Source organism: Phaethon aethereus (genome assembly GCF_964289735.1).
Source record: "Phaethon aethereus genome assembly, chromosome: 8".
In the NCBI taxonomy this organism is placed as follows: domain Eukaryota; kingdom Metazoa; phylum Chordata; class Aves; order Phaethontiformes; family Phaethontidae; genus Phaethon; species Phaethon aethereus.
The window spans coordinates 16,649,233-16,671,026 of record NC_138584.1 but is presented as its reverse complement, the minus strand read 5'-3'; the positions used below and the strand labels follow the sequence as shown (position 1 = coordinate 16,671,026).

At 39.0% G+C, this 21,794-nt stretch overlaps 2 protein-coding genes across 2 annotated transcripts; both read left to right on the top strand.

Moving 5' to 3' along the window:
* Positions 1-1,854: 1,854 nt before the first annotated feature.
* LOC309407490 (retinol dehydrogenase 8-like) lies at positions 1,855-8,843 on the top strand (the record flags this gene model as incomplete). The annotated part of the gene is made up of 6 exons (XM_082003029.1): positions 1,855-1,951; positions 3,051-3,216; positions 4,433-4,608; positions 5,699-5,792; positions 7,501-7,684; positions 8,610-8,843. 6 exons carry the CDS (start codon positions 1,855-1,857, stop codon positions 8,841-8,843), a joined length of 951 nt encoding a protein of 316 aa, XP_081859155.1.
* A 2,679-nt stretch (positions 8,844-11,522) lies between these two features.
* On the top strand, positions 11,523-21,575 carry DR1 (down-regulator of transcription 1; the record flags this gene model as incomplete). The annotated part of the gene is made up of 3 exons (XM_082003030.1): positions 11,523-11,742; positions 18,280-18,443; positions 21,429-21,575. 3 exons carry the CDS (start codon positions 11,523-11,525, stop codon positions 21,573-21,575), a joined length of 531 nt encoding a protein of 176 aa, XP_081859156.1.
* Positions 21,576-21,794: the final 219 nt, after the last annotated feature.

Sequence of the window (21,794 nt, the reverse complement as noted above, 5' to 3'; positions counted from 1 at the left end):
TATGTTGTAGCAAAAAAAAAAAACTGTTTACTTATAGAAATAAACATATGTGTTTTAAATAAAGCTATTTTTTTCTCTACATAACAGTAAATGAAGAACATTAGAATTAGGTTGACCAGTGTAATAACAGAAAAATATTAAACTGCTTTAATTTTTTTCCTCTCTTTAGGCAGATCAGTTTGACTTCATGCTAGAAATCTGTGCATCAAATTTCAGATGGATTTTTTTTTTTAAAGCAAAGAAACGTGTAAGCCCTTCAAACCAGGATTTCAAGTGGAAAATATAACCAACCTGAAATTACAGTTGTATCACAACACTAGTGGAATTCCACGAACGTAATGTTGCATAAAGCCTCTCTTGCTTCTCCTACATGCACTAAATAAAAATGTGCATGAGCAGCAAAAGCAATTTGCCTAATATCTGAATCAGCTAAATAGCATTTGCACTAAAATTGTGTATCTGGATACTAACTTCTCTGGTAAAACCATGGGTCAAACTTGATAAATAAGTAGAATCATAATTAAATTTTCTCATTAACTTTAGATACTGTCTTGCTATTTTGTTGCTTGCCCGAGAAGTTTATGATTCTACTTGTTTTCCTGTTCAGGTGAAATTTATTTGTTTTGGAAAGGAAGGACTTTTTTTTTCCCTAACATCTTAATTTCAGTTAAATGTTTCTGTAGAGTCCTACTTTTCTTGAGTTACTAACCAATTTACAGCTATGCAAATCCTGGAACACTATGTTCATTCTTCTGAACTGCATTGCATTAACATGGGGTTACTGAATCTTGGAAAACATTTTTCTGTGTACAATGGCATTGCAATTAGCTGAATGCTGTTCAGAAGGCTAATTGCTTATTAAGGTGATTCTTTTCCTGTGACTCAGGATGGGTTATGTCACAAAAGACTGATTTTCTTTCTGAACGTAGTATACCTACAGTTACTGTATGTTAAATGTGAACTGCACCAAATTGCTAGTCCAAATGTCCCTCTGTTTAATTCAGGGTTTATATAGAAAGTTGGTGGAATTTTTTCTCCAAAACAAAAACGGAGTCAGACATCATGCTAGTGCTGATTTCCGCCCCCCCCCCCCCCCCCCCCCACTTGTGAACTGGAGAATAGAAAGTGTTCAAAAGGATTTCAGTGTTAGCAAGGATGTAGTGAAGCTGGTCTGTTCAACATCTTCCTGGCTGTTCTCTACTGTTGGTGTACTTGCTTACTTTATTCTTGGTTGGGAACAGTGCCAAAAAGAAATGTGAGGAATCTGTCCAAAAAACTTGTCTCTTTCCAAATCCACATCCCATTTTTCAATTTACTTTTCCTGTAAAGCCTATTAGGACTCTTATAATAGTAAGGCACAAGGGAAGAAATCCATTTGTCATTCTGTTGCAAAAGAATATGGAGGTTGCTGTAAGTGTAGGAAATCTGAAACACCCTTAGTAGAGGGATCCCATTTCGGGTGCAGTTTACTTTACATAAATGCGAGTGGAGGACTTGACACTGCAGACTGACTGTAATTGTGGCAAGGCTTTTCCTGACAGTAGTATGCAAACTGGTCATTTCACTATTAAAAAAATCCATGTAGTTTACAAATGTCTCACTTTAATCAAATTTTGTATTAAATATAGTCCATGTTGATAATGCAGATGATAAGCTCATGCAGGGGCATCTGCTTCTGTTTTGTCTAGTTGGAGATTATCCCTTAATCATGCAGGGTCCAGGTATGCATTTTTAGATTTGTTGACTCAGGAAAGCTGGAGATAGCATTAAAGGCCGATGACGTTATACTGTAGCTACATTTAGGTTGTTGCTCCTCTGAACAAGAACTCTTGCTTGATCCACACAGCGGAAAGAATGGCAAGAAGAAATGTCCTCATTACAGGTTGCTCCTCAGGAATTGGACTGGCCTTAGCTGTCAAAATGGCAAAAGATGAACAGAAAAGATTTAAAGGTAACTCTTCAAGGCAGTACTACTTTTTTTCCTCTGTGATTTAACAGGTGATTGTATTCAGTTTGGTGACTTGTTAGTTTCCCTCCTCTTACTGTCATGTAATACAATACAGTGGAAAATATACTGCTTTCTGTGAGCAGATGATATTTCTGTACCTGTATTGAAGCTGAACAGCTACTTGAACTGAATATTCACCAAAAAACAGTAGTATAAAAACAAATAGCTGAAAATGTCTGCAGTATGCTACCTTGGATATGCATTCACAGGTGTAGTTGGCTTTGCTTCTGGCTATTACAGTCTTTGTTGAATGAAATGTACATGCCCATTTGAGAACCAAAGAAATGAATTTAGAAAAACAGTTCTTAAATTCACAATTTTTTCCTTAAAGCATGTTTCATCGTTCCAACCCTGTATAGGCATAAGAGGGTGAACAAAGGGCCTGGGATTTGTCTTTCTGCTACAAAATGGGATATTTGCTATGATTGAAAATGGATGGCAAGGCCAATACAGCAATCTGTGGTAATTCAGTTTCTTACGCGTACTCTCATAGTATTTTACTAACTGACTGTGCAGATTCATCATTTCCTGGGTAATAGGGCCACAATAATGATAAAACTAATTTCTATTTTTAGAAGTAGCTTGCAAAATTAGACGTTTTTGCAACCTAAGGAAGCATTTGTCTTCCAGTTTTTAATAAAATTATGGTCGTTCTGCTGAACATGTTGACAGTGATTAAAAAAAAAAAAAGAGATATCTGGAATCCAAAATTAGGTTTTAGGTATCTAAAAATGACCCAGCGGCATAACTTGATACACATTATTTAAAGTTTTGGTGAAAATACTATCTTCATATGCTGTATGTTCTTCAAGTGCATAGCAGTTGAATTCTCCTTTTGAATTTCTTGATTTCAGAACCAGACTCTTGGAAATCAGTGGCAATATATGTTGAAAATAGAGTCTTTCTACTTTAAGTTTTTATCTGGGTTCTATTACAAATATTTAAGATATGGATGTAAAAGCAATATTCTTTAATATTTCTCACTAAGCCTGACACAGAAAAAGTTTTATTTCTGGTAACTGTTGATTCTGGTGTGTTGCAGTGTATGCCACAATGCGGAATCTGGCCAAGAAAGAGCCACTTGCAGAAGCTGCAGGTCCCAGGCTGGGCAAAACCCTTGAAATTAAACAACTGGATGTCTGTGATGAACAGTCTATTAAAACTTGTGTGAATAGTATCCCTGACAGAAGGATTGATATCCTAGGCAAGTACATGTATGCTATGAACAGATACCAGTTTTCTATTTAGTGTATTTTTTTTTTAAATTATCAAAGTAATTATATAGTGTATTCTGTTCAAGATTCTTAAGGCTTCAGGCAGACATGGGTGTATTAAATCTCACTATGCTTCTATGAAGTAGGAAAGCTTGTTTTCCCTGTTTACAAAGGAGAAACTTGATCACAGAGAAGTTTCTTGGATAAGATGATACAGTTTTTAATAAATGTGAGAAGAGAACTTTTGCCTACATTGGCATCTTCATGTACAACACTTTCTGCCCTGTCGATGAAGCATAGCCCTATTTAGATGAAGGCAACAGCTCTCTGTACTAAGAAAGCAACAGCATTTGGGAATTAGCAAGTAGAAGAAGAAATGCAAAGAAAGTAAGGGTACTTTCATTTTGTATTGAGAATTTTAATTGTACTTTACAAATCATTCAACAAGAAGTGTTTTCATACTATTTTTCTAAAAATAAACATTAATATATTAGTAAGATGCAAATTGCTTATACCATCAAGTATTAAATCTTTTCCCATAGAAAATTATGGACCTGCCTTTATTTTGATTAATTAAAGCACTGCTTAACATGCTGCTTCTGCAAACTGTATTATACTCTAATTTGACATACTAGTTGTAGTGCAGAATGCCAGTTCTATCAATCATTCCCCACTTACAAATATCCAGGAGACACATAAAAATCCATGGAAGTGTGTGTTTTGTTTCTGGTGGGGTTTTTTTTGAAGATGTGAATGTTAAAAAATAAAACAAAAAGCAGGCCAAAATATGGCCTGGTCTATCACATTTTAGAATAAATGGAAGACTGCTGTTCATTCCTATGGGTATTAAGTATAGCCTCTCATTCTTAATACTGAATTGTAAACAAAGATACATCATTCTTGGCTCATTTTCCTGTAATCCTTTTATAGTTTAAAGAAAAGGGACTAATCAGAAATAAATTAGTTAAAATGCAAAGTATCAGATAATTTAAACTGGATTAAAAGTATAATTAAAAAACTATGGAAATTTCAAGTGTCTTTGCAAAGCTTTAGTGACAGAATAACATCTTTTAATCCTTTCTTTAGGGATTATTTAAGGATCATTTAATCCTTAATCCTCATTTTACTTTCAAATGCTTTCCAGTAAGGATTACAAATTAATGTTTATGGAGGTTATTGCTCACTGTTGTCTTCCATTTTGTGCAGTTAGCAATGCTGGAATGGGGCTCATTGGACCTATTGAATGTCAGACCATAGATGAAATGAAAACTGTGATGGATACCAACTTCTTTGGACTGGTTCGACTCCTGAAGGAGATTTTGCCTGACATGAAGAGGAGAAAGAGCGGCCATATAGTTATAATAAGCAGTGTTATGGGAATACAAGGCAAACTTGTTTTGTTTTTGTTTGTTTGAACTAAGAGTTCAGTATTTAAAATCTAAAGCTTAACTCTTTTTATCGGGGGAAAAAAAAAGAAGTAGGAGCTAGGATATATAATTATTGTGCTTTGTAATGCTGAAGTTCCAACTATAAAAAGCACAGCACTTAGACCTGATGTTTCTTATGCATCTAGGTAGTATGTTACTACGCAACTACTCACAAGACATTTTAACAACAACACCTGGAGAGTGAATTTATTTTTTTAGACTTTTAACTCAAAAATTTTTTTTTTTTAGATTTTATTATTTTTATTATCTGGAAAACAGGGCTTTGTAGCATTACTTCTCTCTTTCCTACTGGAAAAAATAATGGGGATGGGCAAACATGCTTACTACACTCTGCACAATAATAATGGAATAAAATCCAATCATGTCCTGGACAACTGTACCCCTTTTTGAAAAGTTTCTCCTTTCATAGAACTCCAGAGAGTCTAATTTTAGCGACAGATAATGATGCTCCTACTGTTATGTTCCATACGGTCTAGCTGTATTTGTTTCAATTATTACAACAGTGGCATTGATCTTCCCTGGATTATTCTGGTGAGCGAGGGTCCTAAGTCAAAATGCAAGAGTTATTTAATTCAATACTTGCCATTCATTACTAAATGGATTCATGTAGTGCTTTTTTTAAACACTCAGATGCAAGCTGGATCTCTTGCATAATCGTATCTCCTGCATTGCACTCGGCTTCTGTGTTCATCTATAGGGTATTAATGTCTTGCTGATAAATAATGCAGATGCTATTGTATGTGCAGACACTTTCATATCTTAGACTATAACATATTCAATATCATCCAAAGATATCAAAGCATCAGCTAGGAGGAGGAAAAGTGTTAGTCAAGCATCCTTTCCTAGAATGAGCAATTTTGAGAACATATGCAAAAAATCAGTATTTAGATTCAGTATACGCAAGGATTTTTCTAATGTTTTCCCAGCAAGACTGTAGCAATTTTGTGAAAATACAAGAGTTTTTAAAGCTAAACTATTAGTATGTTGAATAAAATCACATTCTCAGGATGTTTTGTTTGTATCATCAGGTATCTTATTTAATGATGTTTATGCTGCATCGAAGTTTGCTGTGGAAGGATTCTGCGAAAGTTTAGCTATACAAGCACTCAAGTTCAAACTGCAGTAAGTCTTGATCTGCTGGTGTAAACTGTGTTTTAGATAGTTTAAAATATATTCAGAGCTAGCAAACAAATTTTTAAAGCTTGCTGCTATCTAAGAGAAACAGATTGAGGAATCCACAGAAATTGTACATCACAAAAGTCCACATTCTTCACAACTACATAAGCAAATAAAAAGGTGTAGATGCTAAAATCAACATGTTCTTTTAAAGGCTGTTTAGCTTTGGATAAAATACAGTTTATGTAACATTTCTAAAACAAGATTCTTGCATACAATATCATAGGAATAAAATTATAATATCAACCTGTGATATTTTTCTTTAGAAAAGATAACAGACTCCTTAGGCAATTCACAGATAAAAAAGTTCAAGAGTTCATCATAGAGAGAGCGAGCGAGTGGAAATCCATCAGAATGGAACACAGGGTGAGACATCTATAATGACAGGAGGTGGGAGGAAAGTGAGAAGAATGTGGGCTACTATCTCTTAACGTTTAAGAGAGTATTTAAGAGAATGGTCCTGTTCATCATATGTGGGACTTCGGGGCTTGATTTGTTACATGTATATTCACATTTGTGTAATTCTGCTACTATTTTTTGTATGAAGGCCAACAATTGTTAAATATCCGTTGCATCTCTGTGTGCCTAAGCATTTAGCCCTTGTGCTATGGGAAAAGACAGCTGCTGTCATGGGATTTCGGAGATGAGGCAGCATCCAAACTGTGATTTTTGCATACCACTCTGAAAAGTTTGGAGGCGTTTAAAATAAATATATTGTAAATGATACACAGGATATACCAGAATTCATAATAAGATTTCAAGAGTATAAGAAACAGCACGGGGAAAAAAGAAAGCAGAATGGGAAGAGTCCAAGGTCCAGTGTGAACAGTGATGCAAGAGAAAAGGCTTTAATTCCAGCAGGAGCTGGAATTCTGCTACCAAGGTCAATAGCTTGATTTAGTTCTAAAGAAGAGCCTGACCAGAACTCAAGTCTAGGAAGAGGTCCTGTCCCAAAGAGTTTTTTGATAAACATTGTGTCTGGGAGTAATTACTGCCTGAGAAAAGAACTAGTAAAGAACTGACCAGTAACTGTATTTCAGTGATTTGCTCAAATATACTACTGAGCAAACCAAAATTTTCCAGATTTGGCAGCAGCCAAAATCTGTCCACCCACAGCAAAATTCTCTGTATCATATTTTATTACAATATTGTGGAAGGATCTTAAATTATGTAACACTGACAGCTTGACAAAGAAAATCCATATTTGGGCAATTCCCCCTCTCATCTACTTCTAATATCACAGGAAAGCTATAACAAATCAATCTCTGTAGGATTTTATCCAGAAAGAAATTAATTGTGTTATCATCCTTTAATTATTTTTCTTAATATTTATTAAGTTCTTGTGGATAAATCATCCTTAGATTCCACAGCTGTGAGACAGCAGGTAACAGCAGCACTCACTTCTGCCATGAATTAAGTTACAGCACTTCCCTGAAACTTAAGCTTTGCAGATTTCTACTACTACATGTGGATGGGTAGAAGGATGATAGCAATAATGTGGTACAGATTGCTTTTACAGTATGTTCTGTTTAATATCGTATGCTAACATGTGCTCATGGCGGACTCCTCAATATTCTTTTTTGAGAAGGAGAGAGAGAGATGTATTTCCCACAGAGGATAGCTGATAGCCAGTACATCTTTGCTTTCTGAACAGGTTAAGTCTGATTGAACCAGGCCCAGTGGTTACAGAGTTTGAAAGAAAAGTGTTTGAAGATGGAATGAAAATGGATCTTTCAGCTGCTGATGAGGAAACAGCTGAAATGTTTACTAATGTTTACCTTAAAAATTACAAACAAATTTTCCAGAGTCTGGGACAAAGTGCTGAAGATGTTGCAGAGGTAACTCATCAACAATTCTTCTTCTTTTTTCTTTAATTTTTTTTTTTGTAATTTACAAATGCACTGATTGGTTGGTGGGGGTTTTTTGGTAGAAGCATTAGATTTAATTAAATGTAATTTACACAATTTAAAATTATTTTTTAAGACTCAAGAGAATCTCAAGAGTTTTAAACAAAACCCCTTAAAATATTAAAAGAATGTTTATTTTGAAGTATTGAAGACAACCATGAATAGTAATTAATACTACTGAGGTATTAGATGCACTTACACATCATCTGATGAAGCTGGAACATTCTGCACTGTTACCATACATCTACACAGGGTTCTCACCATTGTTTAAAGTCACTTTCCTCTCCACCTCACTAGTAATCCCTCTGCTAATGTGGAGTTCACTCAGCTACCCCAGACCACCAAGGCACAATAGAAAATACATGGATGTAGTTTCTGCTGCTTGGGGCTTCCTGCGGGAAGACAAGTTTAGGCAAGCTGTGGAAGGGGACAATGATTTCAGGTACTTACTGCTAAGCTGCTAAGATGCCGACACTGCTTCAGAGTCAACTGAAGGTTCACAGGTCTTGCTGCAAAGTGCACTGTTCCAATCCTTTCCCAGTGAACTGTAAAAGAAAGGATCTACCTATTGTGGGCATATAGGCATAATTTTGGAGGACTATTCAGGAGACTTAGGTGTAGGGTGCTATCACCGTGGTACAGAAATAGGTCTAAGAATAAATAAGGAGTACTTCTTACGGCCTTAAAAATATTATAAGAAAAATTTCTAATGAAATTCTAATAAAACTACATACAGGGTTTTACATAATTCTAGCACTTTATTCTTCCACTTTTCTTCTGCTTAACTGAAAACTAGATTTTTACTTTATTATTTTGGTAAAGGTTTTTTAACAATTCTATTTCTCATTCTTAACAGCATACAGTAAAGATAATTCTTGCAGAAAATCCACCTTTTCGCCATCAGACCAACACTTTGTATACTCCGATGACTACTCTGAAATATGCAGATCCAAATGGAGATCTACCCATTGATATATTCTACAAAATGGTTTTTCATCATGACAAAATCTTCAGTGCAAGTCTTAACTTTATCAAATTGCTAAGGTGGAGAAGTAGAAAGAGCTTTGACCTGGGAAAACCCTCACAATAAGTATCAGATTATATAGAGCAAAGTGGAATTACTTGTTGTAGCTATTGATAATGCAGTATGTTGTTATTCAAAAATCTTTGCTCTGTAATTGTGAAAAGGCATTCAAGGTGCTTATTTCAGCTTAGCTAAGATATTCAGCTCAGTGTGTTTATCTAGAAGCTTACAGTTTGCAGAACCTTGAAATTAAAATCCTCTAACAATAGGTTTATTCTATTTAGTGTTTGCTTTTTAGAGAGATCTGTTTTCGTAGGAACATGAACATTGACTGATACTTGTGTATTCAATGTTAACCTGATCCCCTTCACTTGCAGTACACATCTCAGTATGTATTATATTCTAGTATGTAAATTATTTAGATTCTTAATATTCTAAAATTATTTTATCTTTTTACTTATTAAAATTATTATAGTAATCCCTCAATCACAAGAGTATTCTTATTTTCAGAAATCCGTTCTGTTTACTAGTAACATAAGAGAAAGTCTCATCAATCTTAAAATGTCACAACTAGAATGTTTATTATTCATATATATGTTATAATATTCTGAGTGCTTCCTTTATATGCAATGGTTACTGGCATATTACAGTGGACAATAAAATGTTTTTTAAAAGATCTCAAAAGAAAATACATTCCTACTGTCTGGGTAATATTATCAGTAGGAAAAAAATTTAAAATATTATCAGTAAGAAGCAATTTAAATCTATTAAATGCCTTCAGTACCTTGAGTGGCTGAAGCTGAGTCATAGGCTCTCCTTTTCAAAGCCATCCTAATAAGTACTTATTAAATCAAAATTCTGGCATGAGGAGAAGGTCTTTCCCCCGCTCTCTTTCTCTCACCCTAGTCCTAGAGATCAGCTGAGGCTAAGCTGGGGGCCTAGGTTTAAGTGCTGTTCCTCCATGTCATTCTTGTTCTCTGACCTCCAGCCTTGCCTCAGCACTGCCTGGGCTGGGATGAAGACCCAGTGCCTCAGGCCTCCAGGCTGCAGTTTCTCAGCACATTCCAGCAGCAGTCATGGCTTCACTTGGAGTGCCCAGCTGGAGCTTACTGGGGATACAGGAACTCGCTTTCTCTTTCCTGTGGTACTTTCTCACTAAGGCTAAATCTAACTCCATGCTGGGACTTGCAGTGGCCCTGCCCTGCCCCCCCCCAGAGGCTAGCTCAGAGGAGCCAAGCAGCAGCTCCTGCGGCTACCATGCACTTCAAGTAATACTGGCCTTGCTTTGCAGTCATGACCCTCTGGTGAGACCCAAGGTGTGGAGGTGTGCAGGGACCTCTATAGGACCCCAGGCAGGGGAGTGTTTGGAGGACAGTGCCCACAGCAGCCCTGCATACAGCTGGAGGCCTCCTTTACATTCCACTTGTAACTCAGGCCTCCTTCTCCAAAGTATCAGGCTGGTGCCTGTACCCCAACATCAGTGTGTGGATGGGGCAGAGGCAGGAATAGCAGCTAGGCTGCAAATGGGAAGGCAGGAATTGACAGCAGAGTGCTGCCGGGGGTGAAGGGATCATGGCCACTCGCCCCTCCACACCCCTCGGTGCAGCCAGAGAGACCCCATCACCATCCGTTGAGGGTTAGGTATCAGTGAAAGTTATGGCTCAGGCAGAGATGGGACCTGTGGCAAGGGCGGCAGCTGGAGTGTCCTCTTTCCACCGTATGGCTTATGTGTGGTTGTCTCTGGCCTGCAGCTTGGGCCAGGCCGCTCCCCCATGTTTTTCCTTTGCTGCACAAGGAAGCAAGAAGCTATGAGGCCTGGAGGTTTCAGTGGGCCTTCCACAAATACAGGTGTGGTTTGCTAAACTGTTTCATACAACGCTTACGCTAGTGCTTATGGAGCTGATGAAGGCAGAAGACACAGCTTCATAGCTGGATCCTGAGTAAACCCAGCAATGACTGCAACTCGTGGATAAAATGCGGATGACGAGTGAAGCACTGGCCACTTGCGCTGCGTTGGGAAGGAGCCTACCGAGCACGTAAAGGCCCCGGCTACTACAGAAACTGAGGGAAGGATGGGCAGGCCTGGGGGAACCGAGGCGGGGACAGAGAGCAACTCTCGGAGGAGACGTCGGGCCCACCTAGGTCGAGGCGCCCGCGCTGAACCCACAGCCGGTCGGCGGCGGATCCCTCGCCGCCACGGCCCGCACGTGGCGCCGCCACCCCGGCCGCGCGCCGCCAGCGCTTCCGGCGCTCCTCCGAGCAGGCGGGTCCAGGCAGCGGAAGCGTGTGCCGGCTTCCGGCGGAAGTGACGTCCATCGCAGGTCGAGGCCGTAGTCAGACCGTTTCCGCCTCGCGGCCGCCCTCACCGCCGGCCCAAACGCTGCTGCCGGGGGAAGAGGGAGCTGAGCCGTGCTGTGCGCGGGTAATTTGGCGGCTCGCCTTCCTTCAGGCTGTTCATAAGGCGGCGGCGCCAGCGTCCGAAGGATGTGGCGGAGGCGGCAGTGGCAGGCGCCGCGGCCGAGGGAGCCCTGAGCCCAAGCAGCGCTTCGCGGCTCCGCGCCCCGGCAGCGGCCCCCGGCCCGGCCCGCTCATCCAGCGGCGGCGCCGCCCCCCCCCGCAGCGTCGCCTCTCGCGGCACCGCCCGCCCCTCGCCGGCTCCCCGCGCGCTGGAGCCCCGCGCGGGAGCTGAGGAGGAGCCCGTGAGCGCGGGAGCTGAGCACCCCTCGGGGAGCGAGGGCAACCAGGATGGCCTCGTCGTCGGGCAACGACGACGACCTCACCATCCCGAGGGCTGCCATCAACAAGATGATCAAAGAAACGCTCCCCAACGTCCGCGTGGCAAATGATGCCCGGGAGCTGGTGGTAAACTGCTGCACTGAATTCATCCACCTCATCTCCTCCGAGGCCAACGAGATCTGCAACAAATCGGAGAAGAAAACCATCTCCCCCGAGCATGTCATACAAGGTAAGCTTCCGGCGGCGGTGTGCCTCTTCCCGGTACGCACGGGTCGTTCAGGCTTTGAGCCGCTACTGCCCCGTTGCGACTTCTTCCTCTGTGGTTTCTTGTAGCTATGTAGAAGACAAAAGGTAGGGATCTTTTAAGGGTCTAGAGAAGAAGTACGTGTGGTCGGGCTTGTCCGTCGCATTGCGAGGGAGGGTTGTCTTTGTGTGGTTAGAGCGTCTGTTGAGTGTGCTCAGGACCAGCTCTCGTTCTGCGGTTCAGAGACGTCTCTGATGTTTTGAGTGAAGTCACCAAATCCATTCATCTTTTTCGTACCTGTGAGACGAGGCCTGCTTTTTCGAATGGCTATGCAGATTTCTTTTACAGCATGCTTTAGGATCCTGAGCTTACTAAATGTCTAACTGGAGACTGACAAAAGATGTATGATTGGGTATGTGGGGCCCAGGCTTTAATCCAGAGTCATCGTGTCTGGATCCTGTACAGAGGAAAATATTCCTCTAGGACTATCCTTGGAGTCTGGTTGTTTAAAATTAAGTATTTGTATCTATTGTAGAAAGCATCTAAACATGACCTATGCCCTTGCATCTTTTTCTGCTGTTGACTTCCACTTTCCTTTCCTTGAATAAAAGGAGAGTTCTCTTTCTGCCTCTCATTTGCTTTTCTTTAAATTCTGCCTTAAACAGGGAGTTTCCTTGCCTCATCCTTAAGTCTGCAACAGGCATCTTTTTTCAGGAATCATTCACCTTGCTGCTTAAGCAAAGCTTATTGACACCAGCATTTACTGCAGACAAATTTATAGAAGTAATAGTGAAAGAGTACTTTATTCTGCTGCCTGGTAGAGATACTAACAGTAGCATTTGCAGAAGAGCTATTTTCAGGACTATTATGGTAGTTAGTTTAAAAAATGTTATGTTTTTTTGGTAGTGATTCTTTGTTTGAAACAAACAAAAAAATCTGATTCCTTTTGGATTATATGAACTTGCTCTCCAGAAGAGTTTCACATAGTCCACTGGATTATGAACAGCAAAAGAAAATATGTAGCATGTATGAGCTTTAATATTAAATACATGCAAATCTGGAAGTTTAGCAAAGCAGCTCCATCACAGAAGCTCAGGATGTAAAGAATAGAACTTGTGCTTGAATGTGGAAGCATACGTTGGGTATGATGCTTCTAAATACATGGATAATTTCTTCAAGTGACCACCAAAATGTTTGAGTTCAGTTCTCAACACAGGAATAGACATGATCTTTAATGTTGAGGACAATGGAGAATTCATGTATGAAAGTATTTTTTTGCCCAGTAGTGATGGTCCTTAGAAAAGATTTCACCTATTGCTGCCCTAGTGTTAGTCTGTTTTTTTTGGAAAACAAATTGAAACCAAAATACGTGTGTTTGTGCGTGTTGTATATGCACATATGTGCATGTGCGTATCATCAGCAGGTGGTTCCAAACCAAGTATTTTGCTGGGTTCTATGTCTTTTTCTATGTCTAGATCAAACCAGATTTTAGAGTTAGGAAAAATTATTTTCAACTTAGATGTGTACTTTTTAGTCAGATATTGCTAAGGAAAACTTTGGAAATGTATCCATTTTTATAATGCTCTGGAGATGGAAGGAATTGTTCTTGGATTTTCTGTTGTTCTTATCTTTAGGGAGGTGTATGTGCTATTAGCTTATTCCAGATGTTGGTCGGTTGGCAGATATTGCCTCTGAGGTATGAGGAGTTAGATCGCTAATTTTGGAAACAGTGATTATGTGTGTATAGGTATAGCATTTCTGCATTTTCATCCATCTTCATATGTTCTAGATACTGGCTATGTTGACTGTGTCTTAACGTAGCTCCATGACAATGATGCTAATAAATTAAGTAATTGAAATATGGTTTTTGTGGCCATCCAGATCATCTTGTTCTTTTTGAATGCTTAATCCAGTTCATTTAGAAGTAAAATGAGGTTAATGGCCATCATGTCACACCTGGTCCAGTCTAAACACAGACTGCTGCCAAGAGGATTCTTTTTGTACCCTCCCTAGAGATGGGTCTAGCAATTGCTGATCCCTGCTGCTTTTTGAGAATCGAGGGGGAGCTCAGTTTTCTGTTAGGTGAGTTTGCTGATCTGACTGTTCCTGTAAATAAGAATTTACTGAATCGGAACCAAGGAGCAGGAAGGATCTTTCCCTGGGGAGGAGGAAGGGGAAAGAGACACTGCAGCTGGTGACACCCTGCCATTGGACTGTGTTGGCGGTAATGTGAAACTGCACTTCGTCACTGTACCTATGTGTTTGGCAGCAGTGGTGCTTAAGACACCCCTTCCTTTGCACTAGTAAATACAATCGTGTGGCCAAGTGCTAAGCTAGAACTCTTTCCCCCTACCACTGGGTAATGCTTCAGATAGATTAAATCCCTGCCGTGTTTCATCATGTGGTAGCACAAGTACTTGACTGCACAGTGCTGTCAACAGCATAGGGAAAGGAATGCAGAGGCTTCTTGCATCCCATGAGAGATCTGACGTGGTAGATGTACTCAGACTATGCCAAGCACTTCCTGTTAGCCATAAAACACAAAGCAGCTTCCCTGGAGAGTACCCAAAGGCATCAAGGCTATGTAATAGTTGTAAGTGGAGTCTCCATGTTTATTGTTGAATCCCACCATCAAGAACCCAGTTGTGAGTCTGAGACTCTAATAAACAAATGAATATCCCTCCACCCTAGAACAGAAAATAGCCACGTTTGATAGCTATGCGAGTTGTGATGAAGAAGGCTTTTTATGATAAATCTAACTTCCATTGTTTTCTGAAAATGGTGAGATGTTAAATCACCGTCTTTATCAAGTTGATTACTTGGTCAACATAAAACTGTTATGTAGTAAGGTAGGCTGTGTATTGATAGCAAATCCTGTAGCTTCTTTTCACAGACTGTTAGGATACTGACAGTGTTTACATTAGTATTTAATGTTAAAAAAATCCAAACAACTGTTAATGTTTGGGATTTTACTTTGTAAGTGATTTTTCTTTGAAAGGAGCATAAAAAGTTAAAAATCTTGGATATGAATGATCTGATTATATAAAAAACAAATGCAGAACTAAAAATGCTTAACTGATTAATCAGAGATCTGCACCTTCATGCAGTCTTTAAGAGTGGGAGGAAACTGGGGAAAGAATAGTGAATAGTTGTGATTTGGTGTTTGTAAATATGAGTTGTTGTCCTGCTCCCCCCACCCTCGCTGTGTTTGGGGCTTCAGTTGTTTAAATTTGGTGTGATTATTCTAACCTCAGTAAGATACCAAATTTTCAGCACTCTGGGTAGACTTGTAGATTTCAGACTCGAGAAACAGAAAGACAGTGAGTTTTGGTGTGTGGTGGGTCGAGCCTGGCTGGATGCCAGGTGCCCACCAAAGCTGCTCTATCACTCCTCTCCTCAGCTGGACAGGGGAGAGAAAATACAACAAAAGGCTTGTGGTTGAGAAAAGGACGGGGACATCATTCAGCAACTACCATCACAGGCAAAACAGACTCGACTTGGGGAAATTAGTTTAATTTATTACCAATCAAATCAGAGTAGGATAATGAGAAATAAAACCAAATCTTAAAAACACCTTTTCCCCACCCCTCCCTTCTTCCTGGTCTCAACTTCACTCCTGGTTTTCTCTACCTCCTTCCCCTGAGTGGCACAGGGGGATGGGGAATGGGGGTTGTGGTCAGTTCATCACACCTTGTCTCTGCTGCTCCTTCCCCCTCAGAGGGAGAACTCCTCATACTTTCCCTGCTCCAGCATGGGGGCCCTACTACAGGAGACAGTTCTCCACGAACATGAGTCCTTCCCACAGGCTGCAGTTCTTCACAAACTGCTCCAGCCTGGGTCCCTCTGTGGGGTGCCATCCTTCAGGAACAGACTGCTCCAGTGTGGGTCCCCCACAGGGTCACAAGTCTTGACAGCAAACCTGCTGCAGCCTGGGCTTCACCACAGGCTGCAGCGGAATCTCTGCTCCGGTGCCTGGAGCACCTCCTATCCCTCCTTCTTCACTGACCTTGGTGTCTGCAGAGCTGTTGCTCTCACATATTCTCACTCCTCTCTCCACCTGCAGTTGCTGTTGCAGTTTCTTTCACCCCGCCCCTTCTTAAATATGTTACCGTAGAGGCTCCAGCACTGTCACTGATGGGCTCGGCCTTGGCCAGCAGTGGGGCCATCTTGGAGCCAGCTGGCACTGGCCCTGTTGGACACAGGGGAAGCTTCTAGTAGCCTCTCATAGAAGCCACCCTTGCAGCTCCCCCTGCTACCGAAACCTTGCCACACAAACTTAATACATGGTGGAACAGTAGCTCTGCTGAAGTAATAATCACTTGTCCCACGTTTTAGCACCATGCTGGTATATTCCTTCCATCCATGTGTTCTGTAGAGCCTTGATGTGTTTCAGCAAGGTAGTAAATCTCTTAAGTCGTTTCATAGCCAGCAGAATTTTGGTGCACTAGATCTATGGTGCATTTATGGTTCTTCATAGCTTTATTATGTTGAACAATTGTACAAAACTGTCTCTGTTATATCACATGTTTTCTTTTGGATTAGTGTACTGTGTTCCATACATAACTGTAAGTTCTTTCCATTAATTTATTTTCTTTTAAGGGACATTTAAAATCTCTGTAAAAACACATCTTGCTGTTGACTTCAGATTGGGCAGTTCATATTCTGATGCAGCAGATTGCCAACCCTGATCACTGTGAATGTTCTTTTGACGAACACATATATATTTGCTATGATGGTTTGTCTTAGTGATGTTAGCCTTGTAGAGTTCTTAAGATTTTATACTTTGATTTAAAAAAAATATGACTTTGGATAGTTTACCCTGTATACTGTTAACATTTTAAAATTGTGTGAGTTCTTAAATATTTATAGACTGTGTAGCCAACCAGTTCTGGACCATGAGATGTAGATTTGCCTCCTATCTGCTGGGATTGGATTAAACAAGTTTCTGAAGGTTTTTTTTGTAATTCTCGTAGAAACTGTGGGCTAATTGAAAAAAGTTTTTCCAGTGTCTGTCTGTGGGCTGAGGCTGAACTGACATGCTGTCTCTGAAGTAATTTGATAATCTCTAAGTGAGCTTGTCTTCTAACTTTTATTTTTCTTAAGAAATAGGTATTATGTAAATTCATTTGCCAAATGTTATCTGTTACAGGAATGGTAGTCCTGGACGAGTAGACAGCTGCACTGTACTTCCCTATTAAAAACAGTGTATTCATTTTCTCCTTGAGTACAGGTTGGAAGCTGAGAACTTACTTTTGGATTAATAGTTAGGTGTATGATACAATGGCACACTGCCATAACTAGGGGTAGGGAAAGGTTTCTTACAAAATTAATGTTAGAATATAGTCTGAGTTAGTGTTTATAACACTATACCAGTCATATAACAGTATAGTGTTTATAACAAGTTGTTGCTTGCTGTTGTGCCGTTTATTTTAGTGCTATACCTTGAATAGCTTGTGACAAGGTTGAAATAAAGAAAGAAAAAGGTTAAAACAACTATCATTCCATAAAGAAAATTCTGATTTGTGTAAATACTGGAAGTGAACCAAGTGTTTTATTAAACTGAGACTTGTTTCTAGTATAACTGGTGTTTATGTAATATTTCTAGCATATTCTGTTAGGTTCCACTTTGAGGTGCATGTATGCGTGGAGGCATATCATAGTAAGTGTTGAATCAGGAAACAGTGTGCCTCCTGTCAGATGTTCTACCTGGGTTTTTATAATTCTTCCTATTACTTTTGCATTCTTTAAAAAAGCTATTGTTGCAGGATGTAGCTGTATTTCAGATTTCTTTGGGCAGATAAAAGTGCAAGATTTTAATTTCTGAATACATTTTTATGTGGAGATAGATAAAAGGGTTTCTGTTGAGAAATAAAACAATAAAGAGCTCCTACATAATTTTATGTAACTTTATGTGTGTGAACTATGCATTTTTAGCTTCTTGGCACTTGAAATATGAATTTAGATATCAAAAGAAAAAAACTAAAACCCGTATGTCTAAGGTAATATTAAACTACTTTGGTTTTAATGAAGGATCTGTGGTCATTTTACAAGCATTGTTTTTGTTCTGTCATAGGTTGCTAATATACCTTCTACTGAAGACTTGTAACAAAACTGGAAAGACAGAGTCCCTGAGAGATTAAAAGTTAACAATTCAGATAGGAAGGATGACTTGGCTGTATAAATTCTGCTTGATTCTGTTATGTAGAAGATGGGAGAAAGATGTCGTTTCAAGAATAACGGCTATCTCTATCAAAATGTGTCTGAAAGCCTTGAATCCTCTGCAAGTACAGTACAGACTGCTTTGGTTGTACTTGACTGACCTTAATTCTTCTGTCCTGAAAACATGCACTCTTAAATGGCATAGGATAAGAGACAGGGAAAATAGCTGTTTAATTTCCATCACCAGATGATAGAAAAGTGATCAAACTTTTAACTTTTTTTTAATCTTTTAAATAAACAAATCGATATCTATTATCAAAAGCTTTGTAAAAGATGAACAATGTGTTTTCTTACTTTTTCTAGCACTAGAAAGTTTGGGGTTTGGCTCCTATATCAGTGAAGTAAAAGAAGTCTTACAAGAATGCAAAACAGTAGCACTAAAGAGAAGAAAGGCCAGTTCACGCTTGGAGAACCTCGGCATTCCGGAAGAAGAGCTTCTAAGGCAGCAACAGGAATTATTTGCAAAAGTAAGTGAAGCAATACTGTGCTGATGAGGTTGGAAAAATTAATGCTGGAGATCTAGTACCACGAAAACATGCACACCTCAAGAAGGATCCCCTTCCTTGTGGATTGCTGTGGCATGTTGTAAGATGCTATTGACCATGGCCTGTTTGAATTGGGGAAAGTAAAGTCAACAAATAAGATGTTGCTACTTGTTACTTGTGTGATTTGACATAATGGACTTTGTATACAAACAAATTTTATACTCTAGGTTTAAAAAGCATGGGTTTTGTGGCTATTTAGGTATTTCCATTTTACCATAGAGAATACTTTTAAGAATTACTTGGCTGAGGAAATAAAAGAATGATAGCTGCTGTTCTAGGAAATCACCAGTTTTCGTGCATTAAAAAGTGAAAATATCTTTTCTGTTTCTGGCCATCAGTACACAAATGTTAGTTCTTAAGCTTTGAAAGAAACTTTTAATTGTTAACAATTTCTAATTTGTCCTTTCTCAACTTCCTTTACTCTTGGCAAGACTCTAATTGAGTGAATTCATGCATAAATTTTTAAAGAGGCAATTCAGGCCTAGGAAGAGTATTTGCCCACAAAATACTGTGCGTGCGTATGCACGTACACACATTCTCCTTCATCCTAGCCTTTTCCCCTCGCAGCTTTCCCAGATAGTTTGCGAACATCTTCGAGTTTAAATGACTAAAAGCCAAGTTTATTTATTTATCTTTCTACACTATCTTTCTCTTTAGTATTTTCTTAGTTTTACAAGACGACCATTCTCTAAACTAAGTGATGGGAAAATTACCTTGGATTTCTCTTTCCTCTTACCCAAGGCATGAGTCTTATTTTCTCATTTTGCCTACTTCAATTTCCACGGGTGAAAATGCTTATTCAGTTATGTGTTATCATGTCTGATTACTGCGACCTTCACTCCCCGTTGCTATACTTGTATCTTGCTGAAACAATTAAAAACTGTTGTTTTTCATATTACAACATGCCAACTATTTTAATCTTAATTGCATGATGAATTTTAAGGCATTTAAAATTTCATCATACCACATAGCTGTTGTCAACATTCAGTAAAGTAGTTATGATAAATTCATGTGTGCCTAACTTTTGACGGTACTAACATTAAAAAGACCAATATGGCTGCTTCTGGATTAATGGTGAGATTTACAAATAATAGTCAGTTTGATACCTGATTTTTACTTCCTATTTTCTTAGCATAGTATACAAAATAAAAAAGCAGCTAATAAGGTGTGTTAAGGGAGTACTAGCTCCTGAGTAACATATTAAAAAAAAAAAAAAAAACCCCACAAAAAACAAACGCTGAAGCCATGGCCACCTTACGTAAGCCACACTTTTATCTAAGGAATGACACCTTGAGGTATATTCTTTTTTTAATCCTGTGATACTGTGCCTTAATGTCTAAATTAAAACAATGCATGCAAGTTTGACAAGATTGTACGAATGATTTTTTTTAAATAGTCTTTGGTAATATGGAAAATCTTTGCTTAGATTCAAAGATGGGAGTCTCATGTTTTAAAAATACTATTTGTGATATGCTTCTTAGTCAATACAACTAATGCTGACTTCTTGCTCCAGTTTTAAAGTATTTGCCTGTTAATCTTATGAATGTTTGACACTTATAGCTTGGATGATTGTATATTTGAAGTCAGTGGAATGGCTTATCCTGGTGTTCATGCATGTAAGTTTCTGTGCAAGACAAGGGTCTTAGCAGATTTGGGGGTTTTTTGAGGCTTCCTCACTAAAATTTGTCTGTGCAATGAATGAGTTAAGTTTACCAGATGCTTATAGAGCTTCTTAGTCAATACAACTGAATGGAATTTTTCTTTTTTTCTGTTTTTGAAATGACTAAGTGATACCATTATAAATATGGCAGTGAGGGTAGGCACTTATAAAACGATCCTCCAGTGTGAAGTGCTGAGCCTCTGATTTCTGGTGCATGCATGTGTATCACCTCGTTGTTGTACAGTAAACTTAATTGTAGCAGGGTTGGTAGGGAGCCCTGTTGTTATCTTGTGTGATAAATATTTATGCCTCTCCTATGTGTACAGGTGCTGTCTTCCTTTGTTTAAAACTTTACAATATTTTAAATTGTTTTCCAACCCTTGTAACCTCACTAATGGGATTAGAAGGGAAACCATCACATTCTTAGTGATGACTTTTAAAAGTAGAAAACTAAAGAAGACTGAAGATATTTAATTTTAAGAACCTTTTTCCTAATGTTCATTCAAAATAGAAATTGAAGTTTTAACTTTAACATAATTGACTGGTATACTGTTGAAATCAAGAGTAGTTGCTGAAAAACAAGTGAAAACCCTGGATAGAAAAATGAGAGATCATCAGCTGAACTATTTGAAATGTTTTCTTAGAACATCTTGTACCTTTCAGTAAAGGTCTGTACCTTTCTGTAGCAAAGCCATCCTCAATCTGCATACCCAAATTTAAGATCTTACATTGCTCTGTTTTCCAAAGATTGCTTAGCAAAGTAAGATAATAACTTTATGTTTTTGTATTAGTGTGTGTCTTTGTGGTACAATTGGGTGATTTCATAGTTGCAAGTTTTAGTATTTGTAATCAGCAAAGTAGAGCTGTTCTCATCTCAGAACCATGATTAAATGTTAAGATCCCTTGAAATTGAAGCCTAACATTTCCATTGCTGTGCCTCACTTAATTTTTTCATTAGGAAGTGGTTCAGCACAATCCTTACAATGGAACTTAAATAGACTGGCTCCTGCCTCTTGTTTTTGTAACTCTATCTGCCAAAGCATTGCTTCTTCAGAGGAAGAGAGAATGTAGTTAAACATCTTGGTATAAATAATTAAGGTACTTACAGATGTGCGTTTGTGTGTATGATTAATAAAAATTATACAAAAGCAATCTGCAGGTGCAGATAAAACTGCTTTTAAGATAAGGTGTTCTAGAGTTTCTTCACAAGCTATGTATGGCCTTAACAATTAAATTCATGTCTTTAGGCTAGACAACAGCAAGCAGAACTGGCGCAGCAGGAATGGCTACAGATGCAACAAGCAGCTCAACAGGCACAGCTTGCTGCTGCCTCAGCCAGTGCATCCAATCAGGCAGGATCCTCTCAGGATGAAGATGATGAAGATGATATCTGAAATTCACCAGCTGAGTTTGTCTTTACTAAGAAATATTTTTCCTGCACAATGAAAACAGTGAAATGAATGCTTACCTGTAAGTTTGTATGCATCATGGACTGGCAATCGGTATTCTAGGGGTGTCTGCTGTTGTGTGCTGTACATGTATAAACTGTCTTTTTTTGAACTCTTGAAGATTTAAGGTTCAGTATCATATCGACTTTGGATTTTTAATGGTGT